The sequence below is a fragment of the Triticum dicoccoides genome, chromosome 1A, assembly GCF_002162155.2.
Source record: "Triticum dicoccoides isolate Atlit2015 ecotype Zavitan chromosome 1A, WEW_v2.0, whole genome shotgun sequence".
Lineage (NCBI taxonomy): Eukaryota > Viridiplantae > Streptophyta > Magnoliopsida > Poales > Poaceae > Triticum > Triticum dicoccoides.
Window position 1 is genome coordinate 107,648,363 of NC_041380.1, and position 22,444 is coordinate 107,670,806.

General features: G+C 52.3%; 1 protein-coding gene across 1 annotated transcript; it reads left to right on the forward strand.

Annotated features, from left to right (window-relative positions):
- The first annotated feature begins 832 nt into the window (after positions 1-832).
- Positions 833-2,724, forward strand: LOC119365439 (UDP-glycosyltransferase 73E1-like). Its single transcript, XM_037631073.1, has one exon. The coding sequence runs from the start codon at positions 886-888 to the stop codon at positions 2,416-2,418; it is 1,533 nt and encodes a 510-aa protein (XP_037486970.1). The 5' UTR covers positions 833-885; the 3' UTR covers positions 2,419-2,724.
- The last annotated feature ends 19,720 nt before the right edge of the window (positions 2,725-22,444 follow it).

The following is a 22,444-nucleotide window of genomic DNA, read 5'->3' on the forward strand; positions in this document are numbered from 1 at the left end:
ATTTGCTGTTGTTCGGTACCCCGCTCAGACCTGGTCCAAAGATCAAATGTGGGAGATTATGACTTGCTGTGTCATCTTGCACAACATGATCATCGAGAGCGAGTAAGAAGACCCAGTGTTTGACACTAAACCATACTATAGGCAGGGTCCTCTAGCCGAAGTTGATCACCAGCTACCGGCAACTTGGACTGCCTATCTCAGTATGCGTCAGGAGATCCGAGACCCACAGGTGCATCATCAACTGCAGAAAGATCTGATTGAGCACCTATGAAGGCTCAAGGGGGACGCCATGTGATGAAATACGAGTTTTTATTTGTTGAACTATATAATTTGTATTGAACTATTTGTTGTTGTACTATTTTGTTAAAATATTTGATTTTTCTGTGATGAAATATGTGATAAGAAATAATTGTGTTGATAATGAAACGCCGAGACACGGCGAAACCGCGCCGAATATGAGCCTATTCTCGCCCATATGGGCTCTTTATTCGCTGAAATTGGGCTGCAAAGTGGGCCAATTTCGGCGCCTGAGAGCGACGACTGGGCGCAAAACCGCCCCAGCACTGATTGTATCGGCGGCTCACCCGCAGGAGGCGATTTTTATGCGTACAAGGACAACGGTTGGAGATGCCCTAACGCACACGCATTTGTCTCGAAAACAAACCCTCACCTTCGACGTGGCCTCGTTCCTTCCATTTCAACTCTTGGACGTCTACCTCGGGTCCAACGAGATCACGAGTGGTACTGTACTTTCCAGGTCCGTATTCCCCACTCGCCATCGATCGCAATAAAACCTTGTTGGTGTATGCGCGGGCCACACAATGCACTCACCCGCAGCGTCTCCCTGACCAACCTCGTGCACATCCATCTTTGCAGCTGCGCGCGATGTCTTGCTGTACGGACGGCGCGGCCATGGCGGCACTGCCGCTCAAGCTCCACTTCGTGCTGGTGCCGCTCCTCGCGCAGGGCCACGTCATCCCCATGATGGACATGGCGCGCCTCATCGCCGGCCGCGGCCGCGGCGCGCGCGTCACCGTCGTCCTGACCCCCGTCCACGCCGCGCGCAACAGGGCCGTCCTGGAGCACGCCGGCCGCGCCGGGCTCGCCGTCGACTTCGCCGAGCTCGAGTTCCCGGGACCCGCGCTGGGCCTGCCCGAGGGGTGCGAGAGCCACGACATGATCAGGGACTACACGCATTTCAGGCTCTTCTGCGACGCCATGTCCCTGCTCGCCGAGCCGCTCGAGGCGTACCTCCGCGCGCTGCCGCGGCGGCCTGACTGCATCGTCGCCGACTCGTGCAGCCCGTACCCGGCGGACGTCGCGCGGCGGCTCGGCGTCCCGCGGCTGGTGTTCCACGGCCCGTCGGCCTTCTTCCTCCTCGCGGTGCATAACCTGGCCAAGAACGGCGTGTACGACCGCGTCGCCGACGACTTCGAGCCGTTCGAGGTGCCGGACTTCCCGGTACGCGCCGTGCTGAATCGGGCAACGTCGCCCGGGTTCTTCCAGTCGCCGGGGCTAGAGAGGCACCGGCGCGACATTCTCGACGCCGAGGCCACCGCCGACGGCCTGGTCCTCAACACGTGCGCGGCTTTCGAGGGCGCGTTCGTCCAGCGGTACGCCGAGGCGCTCGGCCTGAAGGTCTGGGCAATCGGGCCACTCTGCCTCCTCGACTCCGACGCCGAAACCACGGCGGTGAGAGGTAATCCCGCCGCCGTGGACGCCAGTCTCGTCGCGTCATGGCTGGACGCGAGGCCGCCACAGTCCGTGCTCTACGTAAGCTTCGGCAGCGTCGCGCACTTGTTCCCGACGCAGGTCGCCGAGCTCGCTGCCGGACTGGAGGCATCAAACCGGCCGTTCATCTGGGTGGCCAAGGAGACCGACGGCCTCGACTCCGGTCTCGACGGGCGGGTGGAAGGGCGGGGCCTCGTCATCCGTGGCTGGGCGCCGCAGATGGCCATTCTGTCCCACCCTTCCGTCGGCGGCTTCCTGACGCACTGCGGATGGAACTCGACGCTGGAGTCTCTCTCCCACGGCGTGCCGCTTCTGACTTGGCCGCAGTTCGCCGACCAGTTCCTTACCGAGATGCTGGTCGTGGACGTGCTCGGCGCCGGCGTCCGGACCGGCATCAAAGTACCTATCACGCACGTGGTCAGCAACCCCGAGATGTCGAAAGTGCAGATCGGGAGGGAGGCCCTGGAGAGAGCGGTGGTTGCCTTGATGGACGAGGGGGCGGCGATGCGGGTGAAGGCGAAGGAGCTCGCCGTGAAGGCGACGGAGGCAATGGCGGAGGGTGGGTCCTCGGACAGCGACCTGGCGAGCTTGGTTCGCCATGTCGCGGAGCTCGTACAGCAAGGTAAAGACGCCGTGGAGGTCCATGACGCGCCTGACCTCAGGGAGCAGGAAGAAGAAACTAGTTGATCCGTCAGGACAAATAGTGGGGATCGATCAGGGCGCATTTTCGTGGCAGTTTTCCTCATCATATTCATAGTCATATAACAGGTGGCTCGAACCAGATTATGAAATTCTACCTGATGAAGATCGGATCTGGAAGCAGCAGATGTCAACGGCGTGTTACTTTCAAAAAAAAAGATGTCAACGGCGTGTCATCAAAGATCTTAGTCAACTCAAAAAAAGCATATTGTGGTCATTTACTTTTCAAAACAACTTGTATTGTGGCTACCCAATTGCCAGCAAAATGTAGTAATCATTTAAATTCTTTTTCTAGCCGTGCATTACTGTATTAGGAGTATTATGCGGAAATTCGCAGAGGCACGCGAGTGCGCGGGCACTCACCTGCCAAGTCTTGCTGCCTGCTCACGATTCATACAATAGTTCAATCCCGCATGAGGACATAATAAGTATTAAGTTTTAACGTTTGAAACTTGTGTTTTTCGCATCTAAAATGCTAAGTTTTAACCATTTCGAGATATAATTTTAAGCATTTTTTTCTGTTGGTCGTAGACACTAAATAATGATTTTTATCAGTCGCCCCGTACTAAGTTTCAAGCAGTGAAAGTTAACATATTTTTTCATAAATGGTCTAAATATATTTAAAATGGATCTTATTTAAAGCGCTCATGACAAACACGGATATGAAAACAGAACTAATTTGAAATTTTCATTTAAAATATATAAAACTTTGAAAATCGACAGGCAAAATAAAAATTGGGCACCACGTACATGAGTGCCCCCGCACTTGCGTGCCACAAATACTCTCCCGGGTATTATGCTACTTTCAAATAGAAAAACAACATTGTCGAGCAAATATGTCATTTGTATGAGCTTGTAGCATGTTAGGCCATTTTGCTGGGCTCGACATCTTTTTTGGAAAATTATATTCTGCATCTGCATCGATTTTTCAGTAGCTGAATTTCTTGTGTGCTTTGTCGGAATGGGACATCAATGTCATTGGAAAGCTTGGTACAAAAAACCCAAAGATGCTACATCGACGGGCTTGTTACGGGTTTCGTTGGACTTTTTCAACAAAAACTAAACTTGCCCTCTGACGGTGTCATTAGGGGGTACTCACCACGTCGTCTCCCGACCAACTGGATCGGGCTGAGGACCCCATGGCAGTTCGCTCGTGAGCCACTCCGGACAATCCATACCGCATACAAGAAGGTTTTCACAAGTCTTGGTACATAAGACAAGGATTCTCTTAAACCCTAGGCCTCTGATTTGTTATATAAACCGAGGCTAGGCTAGTCAATAGATGATCTCATATTCATTAGAATAGTCTCGTGGTAGATACATTCCAGAGCGCGTCGTCGTCGTGTGCTTCTATGCAATTTCGCATGTACCCTATACTATACCCATATCAATACAATCAAAAGTAGGACGTAGGATTTTACCTTCATCAAGAGGACCCGAACCTGGGTAAAATTCATGTCCATGTTACCATCTCTCCAAAACGCCTAGTTTAGGACTTCTACTACGAGATACGCCGGATATAGAATCGACATTGATCCTTTCATTAGCCTGTTGGGTGATCGCCATGGATCGATGAGACGATCAGGTGCTGTTTTTTCACTTAGATTTGTTCCACACGAATTTATTTCTTCGAGAGTTATTGTTGTTGGATCGCAATCTCATTTCACTGACTCGTCCAGATCGACTTTGATCTTAGATCAGATAAAAAAATTATGCGTTGGGCAGCCACTAAGCGTAGAGATCGACACGACCGAGGACAAAAAGCGTCTTCGTCGGCTGAGCACTGGCCTCGTGTGATCCTGGGTCCCAAGCGGACACGAAGGGGCCAGAAGCCGTCCTCCCCAGGCAATGCATGCACATGGATGATCCTCTCCTCTCCTTTTCCTTTTATTTTATTATTAAGTTAGCCACAGACCCACAGTGCCATTCGTCAGATGGTGCAGTTTTGTTGAATCCCTTCATGGCTGCTACTTCACGTGAAGGTCAAACCAGTGTTAAGAGTCATTTCATATATTATACTACTAACTTATAGAGCCAAGCCATGTCCGCTTCCGCCCCAACCCTCCCCGTAGCCACCTGACCCATACCGGCGGCGCTCCCTCCGACGCCGTCGGCCACCTCCCAGCCCCAATCCCTGACGCTGCTCGCCGGCCTCCTCCACAAGCCCTCGCTGCTCCGTTGGGAAGTCCCCCCTTTGCAGCGCTCGCTGCCCGTGTGCCAGCCAGCTGCTGAACCAGATCTGGGGCTGGGCACACCGCCGCCACCCCGCCTGGACGCCCTCCCTGCCTCCTGGATGGCGTGGAGTGTGTCCTGGAGACCCCTCCGGAGCTGCTCGCCCGTGCGGCCGCCCTAACTGCTGGCTTCAATGCGGCGGCGGCTGCCCGTACTGCCAGCCCACCCGGAGTAAATGGAGGAGATGGCACGGGATGGCTCTCCTGCTTTCGGTCAGAGATGACTCAGAGCATGGCTAATAGAAGAGCCTGCTGCTGGCTGTATATGGGTGCCACATCAATCAAAGGCTTGATAAAACACTACTAGTATAATAGGCTGGCTGTAGGCTGGCTATTAGATGGACTATACTATTCAATGTTTGCATGTAAAGAAGGTCAAACAGGCTCACATGATTGGCAGGAAAGACGGAGCTCTTAGCACTCACGCCGGCTGCATGCTGGCTGTATTGCATCGAAGATTGAGCTGCAGCCGGGCGATATACGGAGCGCCGGCTCTTCTCTCTCTTCGTTTCTCACTCCTCCAGCAAGGATTTTTGCTGACATGTAAAACCTTATAGCCAGCTGACTAGGCTTATTATACTTGCTCTCAGGGGCGCGATGTGCAGTCAAGTCGGCGTGACCCTGTGTTAAGCATATAGCTAGCATTTCTGGTGAACTTCGCTTCACACCTAAAAAATGCCGATACGACAAACGGGGACCCATGCGAACTTAGTTATGAGGAAGTTGAACAAGGCGCGGCGGCCGCGGGGCTCAAGTCTGAGGTGACGGCGCCCTGGGTGGAAGCAAAGTCCCGCCGGCCTCGCTCGCCGGCCAAGCACGTCACCACATTCACTGCACGCGCACCTCGGCCCGATTGGATTAAAGGGCTCTGCTTTCGCTGTCTTCACCCGCGCCACAAAGCTATCTACTGCAGAGACCCCATCGTCTGCAGGCGTTGTTTCCGCTCTGGCCACAAGGCTCGCGGCTACACCCACCCTCCGCGTCCCCACCTCAGGCCAGGTGCTCCCAAGCTTCGCCAGGAGCCCGCACCTGCGGTGCGGGTCTCACCTCCCGCGATGGCTTCCTCTGCTGCTCCCATGGCTTGGTCTGGTGACCACACCACCCGCCCTGAGGTCTTTGCCGTCGTCCACAACTCTCCTGCGATGCTCATGGAGCTGGCCCTGCTGGAATCCAACGCGGTGCTCGCCTGGTTCGACAGACCGGTCAGCATCAACCAACGAGGTGACGGCAGCCATCGCCAACAAGATTGGTGCGCTGCAAGAGGACGTCATCGTAGTCTTCCACTACCCGGAGAAGTTCCTAGTCCGCTTCATCCACAAGCACCACGCCGACCTTGCTGCAGCTCGCCGTGAAATCTCCTTCTGCGACACCAAGCTCCAGCTCCGTGCTTGGCGGCTGGAGAAGCACGGGGAGCACGTCGACATGCGTCACCACGTCCGTCTCTGCCTCGAAAGGTTCCCCTTGTACGTCTGGCATGAGTAGGCGGTCGCCAACGCCGTCGGCTCCGGCTGCTCGCTCGACTACATCGAGTCTGCTTCAAAGCTGAAAATCACGACCAAGGTGTTGGCGCTCTGGGCCTGGACATCTTGCCCTGGCAAGGTGCCGAGGATCAGCTGGATTACTCTACCTGCGCGCAACGGAGGGTGAGCCGGTGTACGGGCGCAGGGGACTCGAGCATCGGGTCCTCGTTCACCTCGACATCCATGAAGACCCATCCTCCGGCAACATTGTGTCCCGTCCGAACCACTCGTGCTACAACGTGGTGGACAGCGAGTCAAAGGCGAGAGACAGACGCTAGAGGGTCTCCCGGCCCGTACGCCACTACCGCAGGGACAAGGATGATGAGGGTGACCGCGATCGCGGGCGCGGACGCGATGGGTGGGACGCGCCCAGGGGTGGCCAAGGCTGGGGCGACCGCATCCGCAGGAGCCTATCACGCGCGCCACGGGACGACTAGCGCGACAACGACAGAAGTGACCGCGACGGCCGCCGGGGCAGCCGCGACGGGCGGCGCCGCGCCTCGTCGCCTCTGCCTCTCATCGTCCCCAACAGGACACTGCTGCTGGGCTCCGGCTCCGCGAGCACGCCCATGGCGCAAGAGCGGGAACTCCAGCCCATCCTTCAAGCACCGGTGCTTCCCGTGGTTGTCCAGCCTGCCGCGGCTGCCGAGGCCCGTGGCCGCAGCCCGGTGAGGTAGCCACGCCCAGAATCGGCCAGGCGCTAGTCCCGTGTGGCTAGTACTCCCCCGTCCTCGCCACCTCTATCGCCAACCACTGTGTCGAGGACTCCCCCAAGCTCCAAGCGTGACGAGGCGCGCGCCGCCATGGCTTCCAGCCCGGCGCTCATCGAGCTATGCTCCCCTACGACCATGCAGCGCCCTCTCCTCTCTATCTCGCCAGCGCGTCCTCCGGGCTTCGAAGCTTCTCCAACTCCAGCGATCCCCTGTAGTGGAACATTGCAGCGCACCCCCACGTCGCCTCGGGCTCGCCAGCGCACTTCGGACGACTCGCTACCGGCAGGCCTGGCGGCGCTTGCCGCGCCGTGCCCTGCGGTGGAGCTCCCGGAGTTGCTCTTCTGCATGCGCCAACCGGCGCTGTTGGCGCCTTCTCAGGCGCAGCCCCAGCTGCACACCTCGCCGATGTCGACCCCTCCTAGAAGGCCAGCAGCGCGCCGGAAGACGCTGGCGGGCATCAAGATTTCCTCTGCTGGTGGCCTCTCGCTGCAACGGGTGCGGCACACTGCTGTGCGTTCGGCGGCTGTACGGGCGGCGAAGACGACCGAAAGGCTGATTTGTTGTAGCATGGGCATCACCAGGGACGGTGAAGACGTCACCGAGAGCACTCTTCAAGCATTCATAAACAAGTTCAAAGAGCACTTTCTTGATGATGTAATTGTTGCCATGAGGGAGTTCTTTGAGCTTGACAACACAACCGTCAACGTCATCGAGGATGCACTGATTGGCCATGGAGGAGACGGATTGCTGGACACAGCCACTAGACCACAAGATGATGGAGCGCAGGCGGCGCTCACCCGAGAATGGCTGCTACTAGTTTGTTGTTTAGGGAATTTAGGTGTGCCATGTTAGTGCAATCTACTGGAGCCTGTTTTCCAGGGCCTTATCTTAGTGCTATTTGCTATTGTAAGTCAATGACTATCATTTGTATCAGTATGTGGCTTTCTAAGCCAAGTTTGTTGTGTCTTTGTGTCGCCTTATGGGCAATGATTTGGGTGCGACTAGGTTCCTCATGACAGAGCAACCAATCAACACGCTGAGTTGGAACGTGCGGGGACTAAATTTCCCAGATATAAGGGCAACGGTTAAGGCCACAATTGAGGGATCTTCATGTCATCTTATTTGCCTCTAGGAGACAAAGTTGAGTTATGTCGACATGTTCATCGTTGCTTCTCTCGGTGGAAACAGATTCCGTGGATTCGCATAGCGGCCGGCTATAGGAACTAGAGGGGGCATCCTTTTGCTATGGGACGGAATCCTCCTTGATGTCTCTGACATTGTCACCACCACCTACTGCTTGTCAGCCTTGGTGCGAATACGCTCATCTGGTATTTGCTTCAAAGCAACATCTGTCTATGGACCCACTGACACGACGTGCAAAGATGCATTCTTTGCGGAGATTATCAGCCAGAAGCCTTTGCCGAGGATGGCATGGCTTGCATTAGGGGACTTCAACCAGATCTACCGAGCGAGGGACAAAAATAAACGCAATGTGAACCAGAGCAGGATCAACCGTTTCCGCGCCGCGCTGCAATCCTGTGAGCTTAAAGAAATACACCTCCAGAATAGGCGCTTCACTTGGAGCAACGAGCGAAACAACTCAACCCTTTGCAAGCTCGACTCCTTCTTCTGCAATGCGGAGTGGGACACTACCTTCAACACCCATATTCTCCATGCCTTATCGTCCTCTCTCTCCGACCATTGCCCTTTGCTGCTAGCGGATGACAAGGGACCAAGGCGACCACGCTCCTTCAAGTTTGAGAACCTATGGGTATCCTTGCCTGGATTCCATGAAGTGGTCCAAAAAGCGTGGAATGAGCCGGTAGCTCACTGCGATCCATACCAGAGACTGCATCATAAGCTCAAGAAGACCGTGCTTCGACTCCCGGAGTGGAGCAAGAAAATCTTCTCCAAGGCCAAGGTCCATCTCCATGCGGCTCACATGGTGATTCTTCGTCTGGACATTGCTCAGGAGGAACTCCTGCTTTCACCTCACGAGCTTGACCTTCGCTCTAGGCTCAAGCAGAGGGTGATAAGCCTTGCGGTTCTGCAATGGGCTAGGAAACGCGAGTGTGCGAGGATTGCAAACCTAAAAGAGGGTGATGCCAGCACAAAATTCTTTCATCGACGAATAAACGCTAGGAGGAGAAAGAATCACATCCACCGGATTAAGGTGGCCCACGGTTGGGTTACAGAGCATCAGCAGAAAGAGAAGACCACCCATGACCACTTCACTGGTGTCTTGGGTCATGGGACCTCGACCAACTTCGAATTTCAATTGGGATGAGCTCAACATCTAGACTCATGATGTGCATGACCTTGGTGATGCAATCACAGAGAAAGAGGTTTGGGTGGCAATTAAAGAAATGCCCGGAGACAAGGCCCCCGGGCCAGATGGCTTCACGGGCATTTTTTCAAGAGATGCTGGAGTTACATCAAGCATGATATCATGATGGTCATAAACTGCTTCGACTCCCTCCGCACCTCCAACCTCCAATGGCCTAACTCAGCCAATGCGACCCTTTTGCCCAAGAAGGAAGGGGTTGAAGGCATCTCCGACTATAGGACCATTAGCCTTATTTATGCCATCGCCAAAATCATTGCCAAGATCTCGTCCCTCTGGCTCGCTCCTCACATGGGCGCACTTGTCTCCATTGTTCAAAGCGCATTCATAAAGAAAAGGAGCATACATGATAACTTCATGTATGTTCGCAACTTTGCCCGCCGACTACACAAATGCAAGACCCCCTCTCTCCTATTCAAGCCTGACATAAAAAAAGCCTTCGACTCGGTCAAGTGGGAATACATTCTGGACTTGCTTCAATGCAAGGGACTACCGAATAAATTCAGGGACTGGATTGCCACTTTGCTCTCCTCTTCCTCGTTGCGCTTCCTTCTCAATGGCATTCCCGCCCCACCCCCCATTAAGCACGGTTGTGGCCTGCGACAAGGAGACCCCGTCACGCTGTTGTTGTTCGTCCTGGCGATTGACCCTCTTCATCAGATTCTTGAACTTGCGACACGCAAAGGTCTCATCCGCAAGATTCGTTGGCGAGGAGCCATGGTGAGAATCTCCCTCTACGCCGACGATGCGGCAATTTTTATGGCTCCAATCAAGAGGGATATTGACAATCTGTCAGTAATACTAAAAGGATTTGGAGAGGTTCCGGGCCTCTACACCAACCTTCAAAAAAGCTCAGTTGTGCTCATTTGGCGTGCTCACCTTGACTTGGAGCGGACCCTCCATAATATGCCGGCGTCAAGGGCCTCCTTCCCCATAAAATATTTGGGGCTGCCGCTCTTGGTTTGGCAACTACGGAAAGCTGACTTCCAGTATCTTGAGGATAAAGCGGCCGGTAAATTGGTCACTTGGGAGGGCCAAAACATCACCACCATTGGTCGCACGGCGCTTGTCAGATCAATCATCACCTTCCAAGCCGTGTACTCCATCACACCCCTTATTGTCCCGCAAGGGACTTTGCACAACCTAAACAAGATTGCAAGGGCCTTCCTTTGGTTGGGATCGGACAAGACAACTGGTGCAAAGTGTAAAGTCAACCGGGAGGTGGTCTGTCATCCTACTGCATACGGAGGCCTAGGAGTCCTCAACACCGACAAATTTGCCCGCGCCTTGCGTTTGAGATGGCTTTGGTATGCATGGAAAGAACCGAGCAAACTATGGGTGGGTTTGGGAAACCCATGCACCATGGAGGACCATGATTTCTTCTATGCCTCCATGACGATCATCTTGGGCAATGGTGCAAAAACACCTTTTTGGGACTCCCCTTGGTTGCTTGGTCGGAAGCCCAAGGATATTGCCCCACTAATCTTTGAGGCCTCGAGGAGAAAAAACTGGAAAGTGCGTGAGGCTCTGACTGGGAACAATTGGATGCTAAAGATCAAGCGAGACACCGTCATCACCGGAAACCACGTTCGTGAATTCTTCACACTTTGGATGCTTGTTCATGATTTCCATCTTAACGAGTTTGCCGAAGATGACATTGTTTGGAAGCACTCCTTGGACGGGATTTACTCGGCGGCCATCGCCTACAAGGCGCAGTTCCTCGGTTTGACTCCCCCCTGGATTTCATGGTTTGAAGGTTTGGACGCCCCCAAAGGTTAAGTTCTTCGCATGGCTAGCCTTGCAAGGCCGGATTTGGACCGCCCATCGGTTGGAGCGCCGAGGTTGGCCAAATTGTGGCCTATGCCCTCTTTGCAAAAGAGAACAAGAAAGAAGCATCCACCTCTTCGTCAAATGTCGTTTCACCATCAGGCTTTGGAATATGGCCATTGCAAGATATGGGCTTGTGCACATGGACACCACCGTTTGGCATCTTCATGAGTCGCTCTTCGATTGGTGGGATAGGAGAACCGACATGAAAAATCTTAACAGGAGAGCTATGGACTCCCTCACAATGCTAGTGTCGTCGACTATATGGAACGAGCGGAATGCTAGGATCTTCAGGCACAAGAACGCGCCGCCCCCGATCCTCCTCAAAATAGTTACCGATGAGGCTAGGGTTACTGCCGGTGCTAAGAAACTAGAGAAAATTGTATTAAGCGAGTAATTGCCATGCCGTGTGGGGTGGGGTACTGTAAGTCTGTAACCGACTTAAACTCTATTCTCCTCTCATTTAATAGATGAGGCAAATCTTTTGCCTTCGTTTGAAAAAAAAACTAATATCAGAAGAGATGGAGCGAAGCTAGGGCACGTGGAGTACCAACACGCTTTGAACTACTAGTACAAATCAACTAGGAGTTCACGTATAGGACTCCACTAAAAAAATACTATTCAGTCATCACGTCTTTTGCGATCTGATTAATCTTCATACAGTGTAGTATTAGTCCGATCAGTTCAGGCTTTTTCACCTCAAATTTCAGCGCCTCAATACTCAAACAGGAATATCAGGTTCTATTTTTCCAATTACCTGAATGATATATATTAAATGCGTACTGGATTTTGTTCTGCTGGTTTGCATGATTTTTTCTATGTAGACCTTTAGCGACCGGTATAAAATTCGGTCCGTCGATGCGGCGGCTCCATCCAGACATAAAGTCACATGAGGAGATGATCCCCACGCAAGTCCCATAACCAAACTAGCAAAGTAAAAATGTAATCATGAATATACTAGCAAGAAAAGTACTACTTGTCCTAAATTGATCATGTTTTTAATATTTAATTGATAAATATCCTCTTTTTACTTCTGATATACTAATTCATCTTGGATTACTAATTCAATAGTCTTTTTTTGGTCATTGTTGCCACCACGTGATGGGCGTTAGCTCCGGCTTGACCGGCTTCTTAGGGGCGCCCGTGCAGCAACGCATACATGGAGCGGCGGCATCATGCCCCGAGCGACCACATGGAGATGAGGACCTTCGAACACACATCAGGAAGATTTTTTTCCAGCTCCTAGTTGGTCGCTGGTCTTCTGCTATTTTTTGATTAAAATTGCATAAATCTATAACCCAATTGATTATACTAGTTTTGCAGCATGGTATTTCGATTTTGCTCAGCGAATTCTAGTAATTCAAATACTACTTCACATAAAGATCAAAGTGACCTAATTCTTGATGCTCACTGGTACTAGTTCTGTACATATCAGTCCCGGTCATCGTCGTCGAACAGGTTTTATTTTTTCTAACTATTCGGTGAGCTCCTAAAATTATTGCACACAGAATATTTTCTGTTGTTTTGCACTGCATATTTTTGTAGGGATATTTTGTCGACACTTGTGCACGATGTCGGTCTAGCCGGCGTCTCGCCGTCACCGAGGTTGGTTGACCTGTGTCGACATCGCCGCGCCACAACACCGTCATGCCATCGAGCCGACCTCGGCGTTCAGGCCATATTTCTTTAATTACTTACTACGCTTAAATTAATTAAGTAGATTTAAAAAACATATATTATTATCTCTATTTTTTATTACTTTTGGTTTGCGCGGTTTCATGTGCACAGGTAAATCGACGCTGACCTGTTTCGACGCGTCGACTGACGTGGGGGCTCCAGCATCACCCACCGACCTGCTTCGTCACCTCGGCTAAACTGGGAGCTTCACCTCTCCACAGCGGTTGTGCTGTGTCGCCACTTCGGAGTGCCGAGCTCTTCGCTCAGCCACCTCGGGACTAGCCTGGGGGCTGGAACCTTGTCCCGCATCAAGCTCGGACCGCGTCATCAATGCCGAACACATTAACCAGCTAAGTCGCTTTCATGCTCAAAGTTTTAAATTTTTAATCAGTGTTCGGTTCGACCATGCTCACATACATTGTTTGTTTAAAAAAACTCTCTTTACCCATGTTAACTGGGGCTCTTAAAATTTATATGAGCCGTTTTATAGTAAATGTATTTTCTTCTTGGTCGTTGCAAAGTTTTTTCTACCACTCCTTTTTTGACTCGAGTGTATGGTCAATAGTCAAATAGCTTGGCTTCTCTCTAAAGCCGATCGAGTTTAGTTTGCTAAACTGGCCTTGGAGAAGCACTCCGCCTTCGGGATAAGGAGGTTGAAGCCGATGCTGGCCTACTTGCAGTTTAGAGATCGGATGTGTCATGATACAGCATGACAGAAGCACAAATAACTTTAAGACCGATTTTCAGATTGAAACCAAAAACTTGATTTAGTTCGGGTGTAAAGTTTTTACTGAAGTTTTTTGGTTTTCCAGACCTATGACACTTTTAACCTATTTGTGTGTTTTCAGCATAAGCCTCGCAGTGCAACGCCGCACACCTTTAGAGATTTGGCAATATCAACAGGGGCTGCAACTAGAGCCAAACCCCATCAAAACCATGGTTATTCATGGAGTCCTCGGCAAAAACATTCTCGGATATTGCTATATATGCATCGGTTTCGAATTGTGTCTTCGGTCAATAGTTGGATTGCCCGGCTCCTGTGCTTTCCTCCTATGTTCCGCTTTGTTCGGCTAGGTGTGCAAAGGGAGAACCACTATGATTGTGCTTCCAGCTCAAATGGTTAAGCGCCTCAGTGGAGAAAGCCAAATACTGACTGTCATAATGAGCATAAACTGGTCAGCGATCCGATGACTGTGTCAAACTATAGATCAGCTGAAGTGTTAATGGGTTGACCTCGGCTGACACCAAACACTAACCGGGGGCTAGTAACAGGCCTCCCAACTTTAAGCTCCTATGACTAAGTGAAAGTTATAAAGCCTAGATATCTGATTGCCTCGTTTCCGCTAACATAACCACCTCTGGACACCGAGGCGTCGGCTAAGGGTTGTCTTGTTACAATGGAAACACCCTGCGTAGCATCTATAAAGGGGTAGAAGCTGACAATGGGCCACTTTCAAATGATAAACAGTCGCAACGAAGTCAAAATAAACATATATCATCAGTGTTTATATTCAATATACAAGCGCCGCCTTCCGTAATTATGGTTATAAAGCCATAAATATGCATCAATTTGACTTAAGATTTTAGCCAAGCTGGGTTGCCTGGCTCCTGTGCTTACCCCTACGTTCCCAATCGTTCAGCTAGGCGATAAAGGGAGAACCTCTATGATTGTTACTACCGGGTCATCCGAGTTAGTACCTCAGACTGGGTGAAGCTGAAAGCTAGCCATCTTAAAGGATATAATTGGTCGGTGTCAAAACCGGCGGATCTCGGGTAGGGGGTCCCGAACTGTGCGTCTAGGCCGGATGGTAACAGGAGGCAAGGGACACGAAGTTTTACCCAGGTTCGGGCCCTCTTGATGGAGGTAAAACCCTACGTCCTGCTTGATTAATATTTATGATATGGGTAGTACAAGAGTAGATCTACCACGAGATCGGAGAGGCTAAACCCTAGAAGCTAGCCTATGGTATGATTGTTGTTCTATATGTTGTCCTACGGACTAAAACCCCCCGGTTTATATAGACACCGGAGAGGATTAGGGTTACACAAAGTCGGTTACAATGGTAGGAGATCCACATATCCGTATCGCCAAGCTTGCCTTCCACGCCAAGGAAAGTCCCTCCCGGACACGGGATGAAGTCTTCAATCTTGTATCTTCATAGTCCAGGAGTCCGGCTGAAGGTATAGTCCGGCCATCCGGGCACCCCCTAATCCAGGACTCCCTCAGTAGCCCCTGAACCAGGCTTCAATGACGACGAGTCCGGCGCGCAGATTGTCTTCGGCATTGCAAGGCGGGTTCCTCCTCCAAGTACTTCATAGAAGATTTTGAACACAAAGATAGTGTCCGGCTCTGCAAAATAAGTTTCCGCATATTGCCATAGAGAGAATATTTACACAAATCTAATCTGCTGACGTATTCCATAGTGTGACATCGCACCACGGCCAAGCCTTCATTCGAATCGTTTTATTGTCCCACCTCAGCGTGTCATGCGAGGCGGTTTCCTTGGCACGTCTCGTCGAAGCAGAGATCGTGTCCCCTTATTTCGGGATTCTCATCAATACGGGCGTGGGTAACCCAACTGCGCCATTGATTACGGCGCTTGGAGATAAGCGAGTTTTACCAGGCTGGTGGGGACACGTAGTTGCGTCCACCCATATAAGGGGATAAGGATCCACCTTTTCACCTACGCCTTCTTCCTTCTTTGCCTATCCATTTTCGTGCACTCGAGCTCCAGCGCCCAAGTCCGCACTCCCCACCTCAACCTTCTCCATCCATGTCCGGAGCGGGAGGCAAGTGGATGGTCTCCTCCGTCACGGAGGGACACATCAAAAAACTGAGGAAGGCCGGATACTTGTCTAACGACATCGTGTACCGGCTTCCCGAAGAGGGGCAGCTCCTCCCCACCCCAAGGCCCCATGAGAGGGTAGTGTTCCTTCCCCACTTCCTCCGCGAATTGGGCTTTCCTATCCACCCATTCGTCTGGGGACTCATGTTCTACTACGGCCTGGATTTCCATGATCTGGCCCCAAACTTCATCCTCAACATCTTGGCGTTTATCGTCGTGTGTGAGGCTTTCCTCCGCATCCGCCCCCATTTCGACCTATGGCTCAAGACTTTCAATGTCAAGCCGAAGGTGGTGCGCGGCAACCAGGCGGAGTGCGGAGGCGCCATGGTGGGCAAGATGCCCAACGTCTTATGGCTCGAGGGCTCCTTTGTGGAGACCCTGAAGGGGTGGCAATCAGGGTGATTTTACATCACCGAGCCGCGCGACCCTGAGTGGGTCGCAGCCCCCGAGTTCCGGTCTGGATCCCCAACGCGGCTCGCGTCCTGGAAAGAGACGGGCCTGTCGTGGGGCAGCAAAGGAGAGGTGACTGGACTGCAAACATGCATCCAAACCCTGGTGAACAAGCAGCTCAAGCTTGTCAACGTAGTCCAGGTTATGCTCATCCGCCGGATCCTCCCGTGTCAACAACGGGCCTTCAATCTGTGGGAGTTCAACCCGGCGCAACACCAAACTCTGAGCAGGCTCTTCGACACGATGTACGAAGATGCCTGGAAGGTGCTTTTCAAGGGCGCCGAGGCTCCCGCATTCGCTACTGAGGATCACGGATTCAGCGCGCAGTGTCACGCTAGCGCGGTAAGTTGTTTGTACCTTTTACAGGGTATTAGTTTTTCATAGTTTAACTCTATGCGGGATCTAAGCTCCCTTACCTTTGACAGGATTGGCAGGCGAAGTCCGGACAAATCGACTGTCCGGCTCCTTTGCCCGAAGACCCAGCCGATGCCCGCTTGGTGAAGCTGCTGGTTCCGGCACCCTATGTGGTGTCGGAGAAGAAGGCCATGAAGAAGGCCATGGGGACTCGAAAAAGTGCCCGGCGCCAGGAGGTGTCGGGTTCATCATCCGATGGCTCCAAGACGCATTCCTCCCATGAAGACGAGGAGGAGGAAGAAGAGACCTCTCCCCCTCCAGCGAGGGGAGAGAAGAAAAGGAAGGCCGCCCTCACTGGGGAGGCCGAAGGGTCCAAGAAGGGGAAAACCCTTCCTCCGGACTACTCCACCAACGCCGACGACGGCGGAGAGGAGTGGCCGCTCAGGGCCAAGCCCCTGGCAAAATCGTAAGTATCCGGATACCAGAGTAATTCATAGTATTCCTTTATTGCATAGCTTTCCCTTATGTCGAATATGTTTATGCAACCCACCCAAAGACCGGCTCGACGTGTCGTCGAGCGGTTCACTGGACTCGTCGATTGTCAATTTGCGTCTGACGGCTACCTCCCCCCGCCCTACGGACGATGCCGAAGTGTTGTCCCAACAGGTTCCAAGCCAGGAGGAGGTGGTCCTGGAGGCGCCGCAAGGCGACCTCCCGGACTCCAGGAGTAAAGGGGATAAAACCCCCCAGGGCTCCAAGTCCGGCTCTAGGCCGGACACTGCTCCGGAACCTTCAAAGGTTCCAGAGTCCGGCGGGCGACCTCCTTCCAAGAGGAGCAAGCCCACCGTGCCGGTGACCCCCCGTCCAACCGGAGGCGCCGGACAATCTGTTGGAGGTGCTCAAAGGCGCCTCCATCGACGAGGAGCACCGCACCATTATGAGTGCGGTGGTCCATAAGGTTCAGTCCGCCAAGAGTGGACTGACTGAAGCTTGTGCTAGCCTTTTAACAGGCTTTGAGGTAAGTAAAGAATGTGTAAATAATATTACCGCATAGACAGTAGCCCCTGATCAAGGAAGAAAAGCCGAATAGAGGATCAAATAAAATTCGCAGGAGTCTAACAAAAAGGAGCCAATATGCGTATGCAGGCTTCTCTGCTGGCGTCCGCCGCACTGACTACGGAAGTGGACACGCTAAAGCAGAACCTCGAGCAGTCCGAGCAAGAGCTCGGGCGTGCCAAAAAGCAGCTCGAGGACAAGGAAGGTAAGAAATACCTTGTTTATAAAAAAAGTGCAATTGCAAAAAATGACAGGATTATCGTGGCTATTGTAGGGGCCACGTCTGAGGTGGCGACCCTTAAGCAAGCGCTGTTCGAGGCCGAGAAGAGGGCGGCCATGGAGCGCACCGAGCGGGAGAAGTATGAGGCCCAGGTTGGCAAGGTGCGGCAAGAGCTCCAGGCTCTCATGAAAAAACATGAGAGTTTGGAGCTTGACTTAATGACGCGAGCGTCCGAGCTCGCGGTGGCTATTGAAAATGCCAAGTCTGCTAAGGCCGAATCCCAGAAGACCCTCCAGGAGTTGGATGCGGTGAAAAAGATAGCGGCAGGTAAGGCATTCTTTATGCAAAGCAAACACATAAACATGAGTTACTTGTTACTTACCCGAATCCGGAGCTCTCCAGGAGCATTCGCAGATCTTCCCCGTAGCGTGTCCGATGCCGCCGCATTCTATCGAGCCGAGGAGGGCAGTTCGACAGAGAGGTGTTCTGGTCTTAGTATGCTGAGGCCGGACACCCCGTGCCCCTGAGCGACCAGCTCAAGCAACTGGTCGAGCTCCACAAGGCGGCCGAACAGGCCATGAAGGGCCTCATAGTTCGACTATGGCCTGGAGAGGCTCTGCCTGGGAGCTATTTCGGGCTGGTGCGGCGGCTGGTGGGGGCTTGTCCAAGGCTTGAAGTCATCAAGCGCTTCGTCTGCATTGAAGGTGCCCGTAGGGCCCTTGCCCGTGCTAAGGTGCACTGGGGCAAGCTGGATGCTGAGAAGCTTGTGAAGGACGGGCCACCGGCGGGGAAAGAGCATCGCAAGCCCGAGAATTATTATAAGGATGTTCTGAAGGGTGCCCGCCTTATGGCGGATGAATGTTCCAGGGATGTAATTTTTGAGTAAAACTCGCTCGTTTTGTCCTGTGCGTTGAAAACTTGTTCATATGCGCTAAGCAATGCTGTTGGAATTTAAAATATTACCTTCTGTGCGGTTGTTTATCAATTCTGAGAGATGGCGAGTCGTCGGCTTCTGCCCCCGTGCCGCTAGTGCTGGGGTGTTCGGGGATAAACCTGAGCGCTCTTTTTCCCATGTTTGGGTCCTTCGAGGGAGGCGCTCAGCACAACGAACAAGGCAATCGGACTATAATGCGTGAACACTCTCACTTAGCCATAGAATTCTATAATTTTAAATTTCGGCGAAGCCCCTGGTATTCAGAAGACCGAGTTCGGGGCGCTATCCACGCCTTGGCCTGACAGAGCCGACTCCTCGCTCTAAGCGGCATAAGTCTTTAGGGACTCGAAAAACCTCTCGAACAGCGACCAACTCTCGCTTCATCATGACAGTCAGTTTTAGCTTTCTCTACTGAGGTGCTCGACCCAGCTCAACTGGGGCACAATCACACTAGTTCTCCTAGTGCTACCTTAGCCGACATAGCGGAACATAAGGCACCAAAACATAGGAGCCGGGCAAACCCAACTATTGACCCAAGACATGATTCGGAGTCGATGCATATAATGCTATAAGTTCGGGGTGCCGCACTTGTTAAAGTGTTCGGACTTCTCACACCATATTGAGGGGTACTAAAGCCCCTGGCGTATTTTGGCCGTACCAAAGTGTACGGGTGCAACATGTCGTTAAGGAACATATATTTGTAAAAAAAAGAGTAATGCAAAATTAGACAAAAGCTATGCATTGTTTATTAAAAAGGGCTGCGATCAAAGAAGAACGATACAAATAATGCGATAAGCAAAAGGTTGGACTATTTAACATGTCCATTCCAGGGGCAGGCTGCGGAATGGTATGCGAAACAGGTATACTGCTCGTGATAGAGACCACCTGGGAGTTCCGTAATGCGGCATGGCTTGTCTGCTTCCCTGGTTCTTGCATCGTTTGTGCAGCAATTGAACTGCCGAACAGGCCTTCGGAAGAATGGAGTCCTGAAAGTAAGAGAAAATTAAAAAATCGGCAGCCCCTGGTGCGGTTTAAGCCGTGCTTTGGGCGTGCAGTGATGGTGCCCCTCCCCCTGTACCCATGGTATTTCTAGAGTGTAGTTATGTACGCGAAGCACTGGTGTCGCATTTTTGCGAGGGCTGGGGTTGGGGCCGCATTGCTACGCCTGCTCGGAACGTGCCATGCGGTCTTGTTGTAGGTTACTCTGGGCGCGCTTGACGGTGTCTGGACGTTTAATGGCCGGACTAGAGAACTGCCTGGAGAGGCTGCTTTGTACTTCCGCTGCAAGGGCCGCCGTGTGCTCCTCCATTCGGAGGGAGCGTTCGGTGTTTCCATTGACCGTAATTACTCCTCGAGGGCCTGGCATCTTGAGCTTAAGGTATGCGTAGTGCGGTACCGCATTGAACTTGGCGAATGCGGTTCGCCCGAGCAGTGCGTGATAGCCACTGCAGAATGGGACTATGTCGAAGATTAACTCCTCGCTTCGGAAATTATCCGGAGATCCGAAGACCACTTCAAGTGTGACCGAGCCTGTACAGTTGGCCTCTACACCTGGTATTACGCCTTTAAAGGTCGTTTTGGTGGGCTTAATCCTCGAGGGATCTATGCCCATTTTCCGCACTGTATCCTGGTAAAGCAGGTTCAGGCTGCTGCCGCCATCCATAAGGACTCTAGTGAGATGAAATCCGTCAATAATTGGGTCTAGAACCAATGCGGCGAATCCGTCATGACGGGTGCTAGTGGGATGGTCCCTTTGATCAAAGGTGATCGGGCAGGAGGACCATGGGTTGAACTTTGGGGCGACTGGCTCTACCGTGTATACGTCCCTTAACGCGCGCTTCCGCTCCCTCTTGGGGATGTGGGTTGCGCATATCATGTTCACCGTCCGCACTTGTGGGGGAAAACCCTTCTATCCACTGTTGTTCGGCGGTCGGGGCTCTTCGTCGTCATCGCTATGCAGCCCCTTGTCTTTATTTTCGGCATTTAACTTGCCTGCCTGCTTGAACACCCAACAATCCCTGTTGGTATGATTGACCGGCTTTTCGGGGGTGCCATGTATCTGGCACAAGCGGTCGAGTATTTGGTCCTAAACTGGACGGGCCCCTAGGATTTCTTTTGAATGCCTTTTTCCGCTGACCGGATTTATAGCCTCTGAATCCGGCATTAACTGCCGTATCCTCAGCATTGTCGCTATTAATGCGGCGCTTTTTCTTGTTGCGACGCGACCTGCCACTACTGTCCCTGGTATCCGAATTACCAGGGTTCTTGGTCATATTGTTGCTACGAGCAAGCTAGCTGTCTTCTCCCGCGCAAAAGCGGGTCATGAGTGTCGTGAGTGCTGCCATAGATTTCGGCTTTTCCTGCCCAAGGTGCCGGGCAAGACACTCGTCACGGATATTGTGCTTGAAGGTTGCTAGGGCCTCTGCGTCCGGACAGTCGACTATTTGATTTTTCTTTGTTAGGAACCGTGTCCAGAATTTCTTGGCCGATTCCTCTGGCTGCTGAATTACGTGGCTTAGGTCATCGGCGTCTGGTGGTCGCACATAAGTGCCCTGGAAATTGTCGAGGAATGCGGCTTCCAGGTCCTCCCAACAACTGATTAATCCTGCTGGCAAGCTGTTAAGCCAATGCCGAGCTGGTCCTTTAAGCTTGAGTGGGAGGTATTTGATGACATGGAGATCATCGCCGCGGGCCATGTGGATATGAAGGAGATAATCCTCGATCCATACCGCATGATCTGTTGTGCCATCATATGATTCGATGTTTACGGGTTTGAAACCCTCGGGGATTTGATGATCCATTACTTCGCCTGTGAAGCATAGTGGGTGTGCGGCGCTTCTGTACTGGGCTATATCACGACATAGCTCCAATGAGCTTTGTCTACTGTGTTCGGCCCTACCGGATTTGTGTCCGACGTGACGGTTATCGTCTCAAGTCGTGGGGTGCCCACGCGATCCGTAGATCGATCTTGTTTGCCTTGCCTTGTCCTCCAACATATCTCGCAGGTCTGGCGCATTTTCCCGTGCCTTGGTAAGGGGTGCGGCTTGAGTGGAGGGCCGAGAGGCCTCTCTGTCGCGGCCACGAGGTGGCCGGTCGGCCGTATCAAGTGCTGGTGATGTAGGTTTGAGTGCTTTCTCCTCTAATCGGGGTAGCAACCTGCGCTTTGGGTAGCTCTTGGAGGGGCGTTCGAGTTTATGCTCTTCGACCGCAAGGACTTCAGTCCATCTGTCGACTAGCAAATCTTGATCAGCTCTAAACTGTTGCTGTTTTTTCTTGAGGCTTCTTGCCGTGGCCATAAGCCTGCATTGAAAACGCTCTTGCTCGACGGGATCCTCTGGCACGACGAATTTTTTGTCATCGAGGCTTGCCTCGTCTTCGGAGGGAGGCATATAATTATCATCCTCGACCTCTCTGTCTGTCGCTCTCTCATGAGGGCTGGCTTCTCCATCCTCCTATGCTGAATCTTGCTGGAGGGGGTTTTATTCGGCACTCTCCGGAGTATTATTATCTCACGTGCTGGAATCACCGTATTTTCTTTGGCGGGATTTTGAGCGGCGCCGCTGACGCCGGCGCTTAGGCTGTTTCTTGGAGGGGTCATCTTCCGCTGTTCTGTCGCCATCTCCTTCTTTTGGGGTGTCCACCATGTATATGTCATATGACGAGGTGGCTTTCCAGGGCCCAATAGGCACTGGTTCTTCATCGTCTCCTGCATCGGCGTCCATACCTTTGATGTCTTCGGAGTCGAAGTCGAGCATGTCAGTTAAATCGTCGACAGTGCCTACAAAGTGGGTGGTGGGTGGGCTTTGAATTTCTTCATCGTCCGTATCCCAACCTTGCTAACC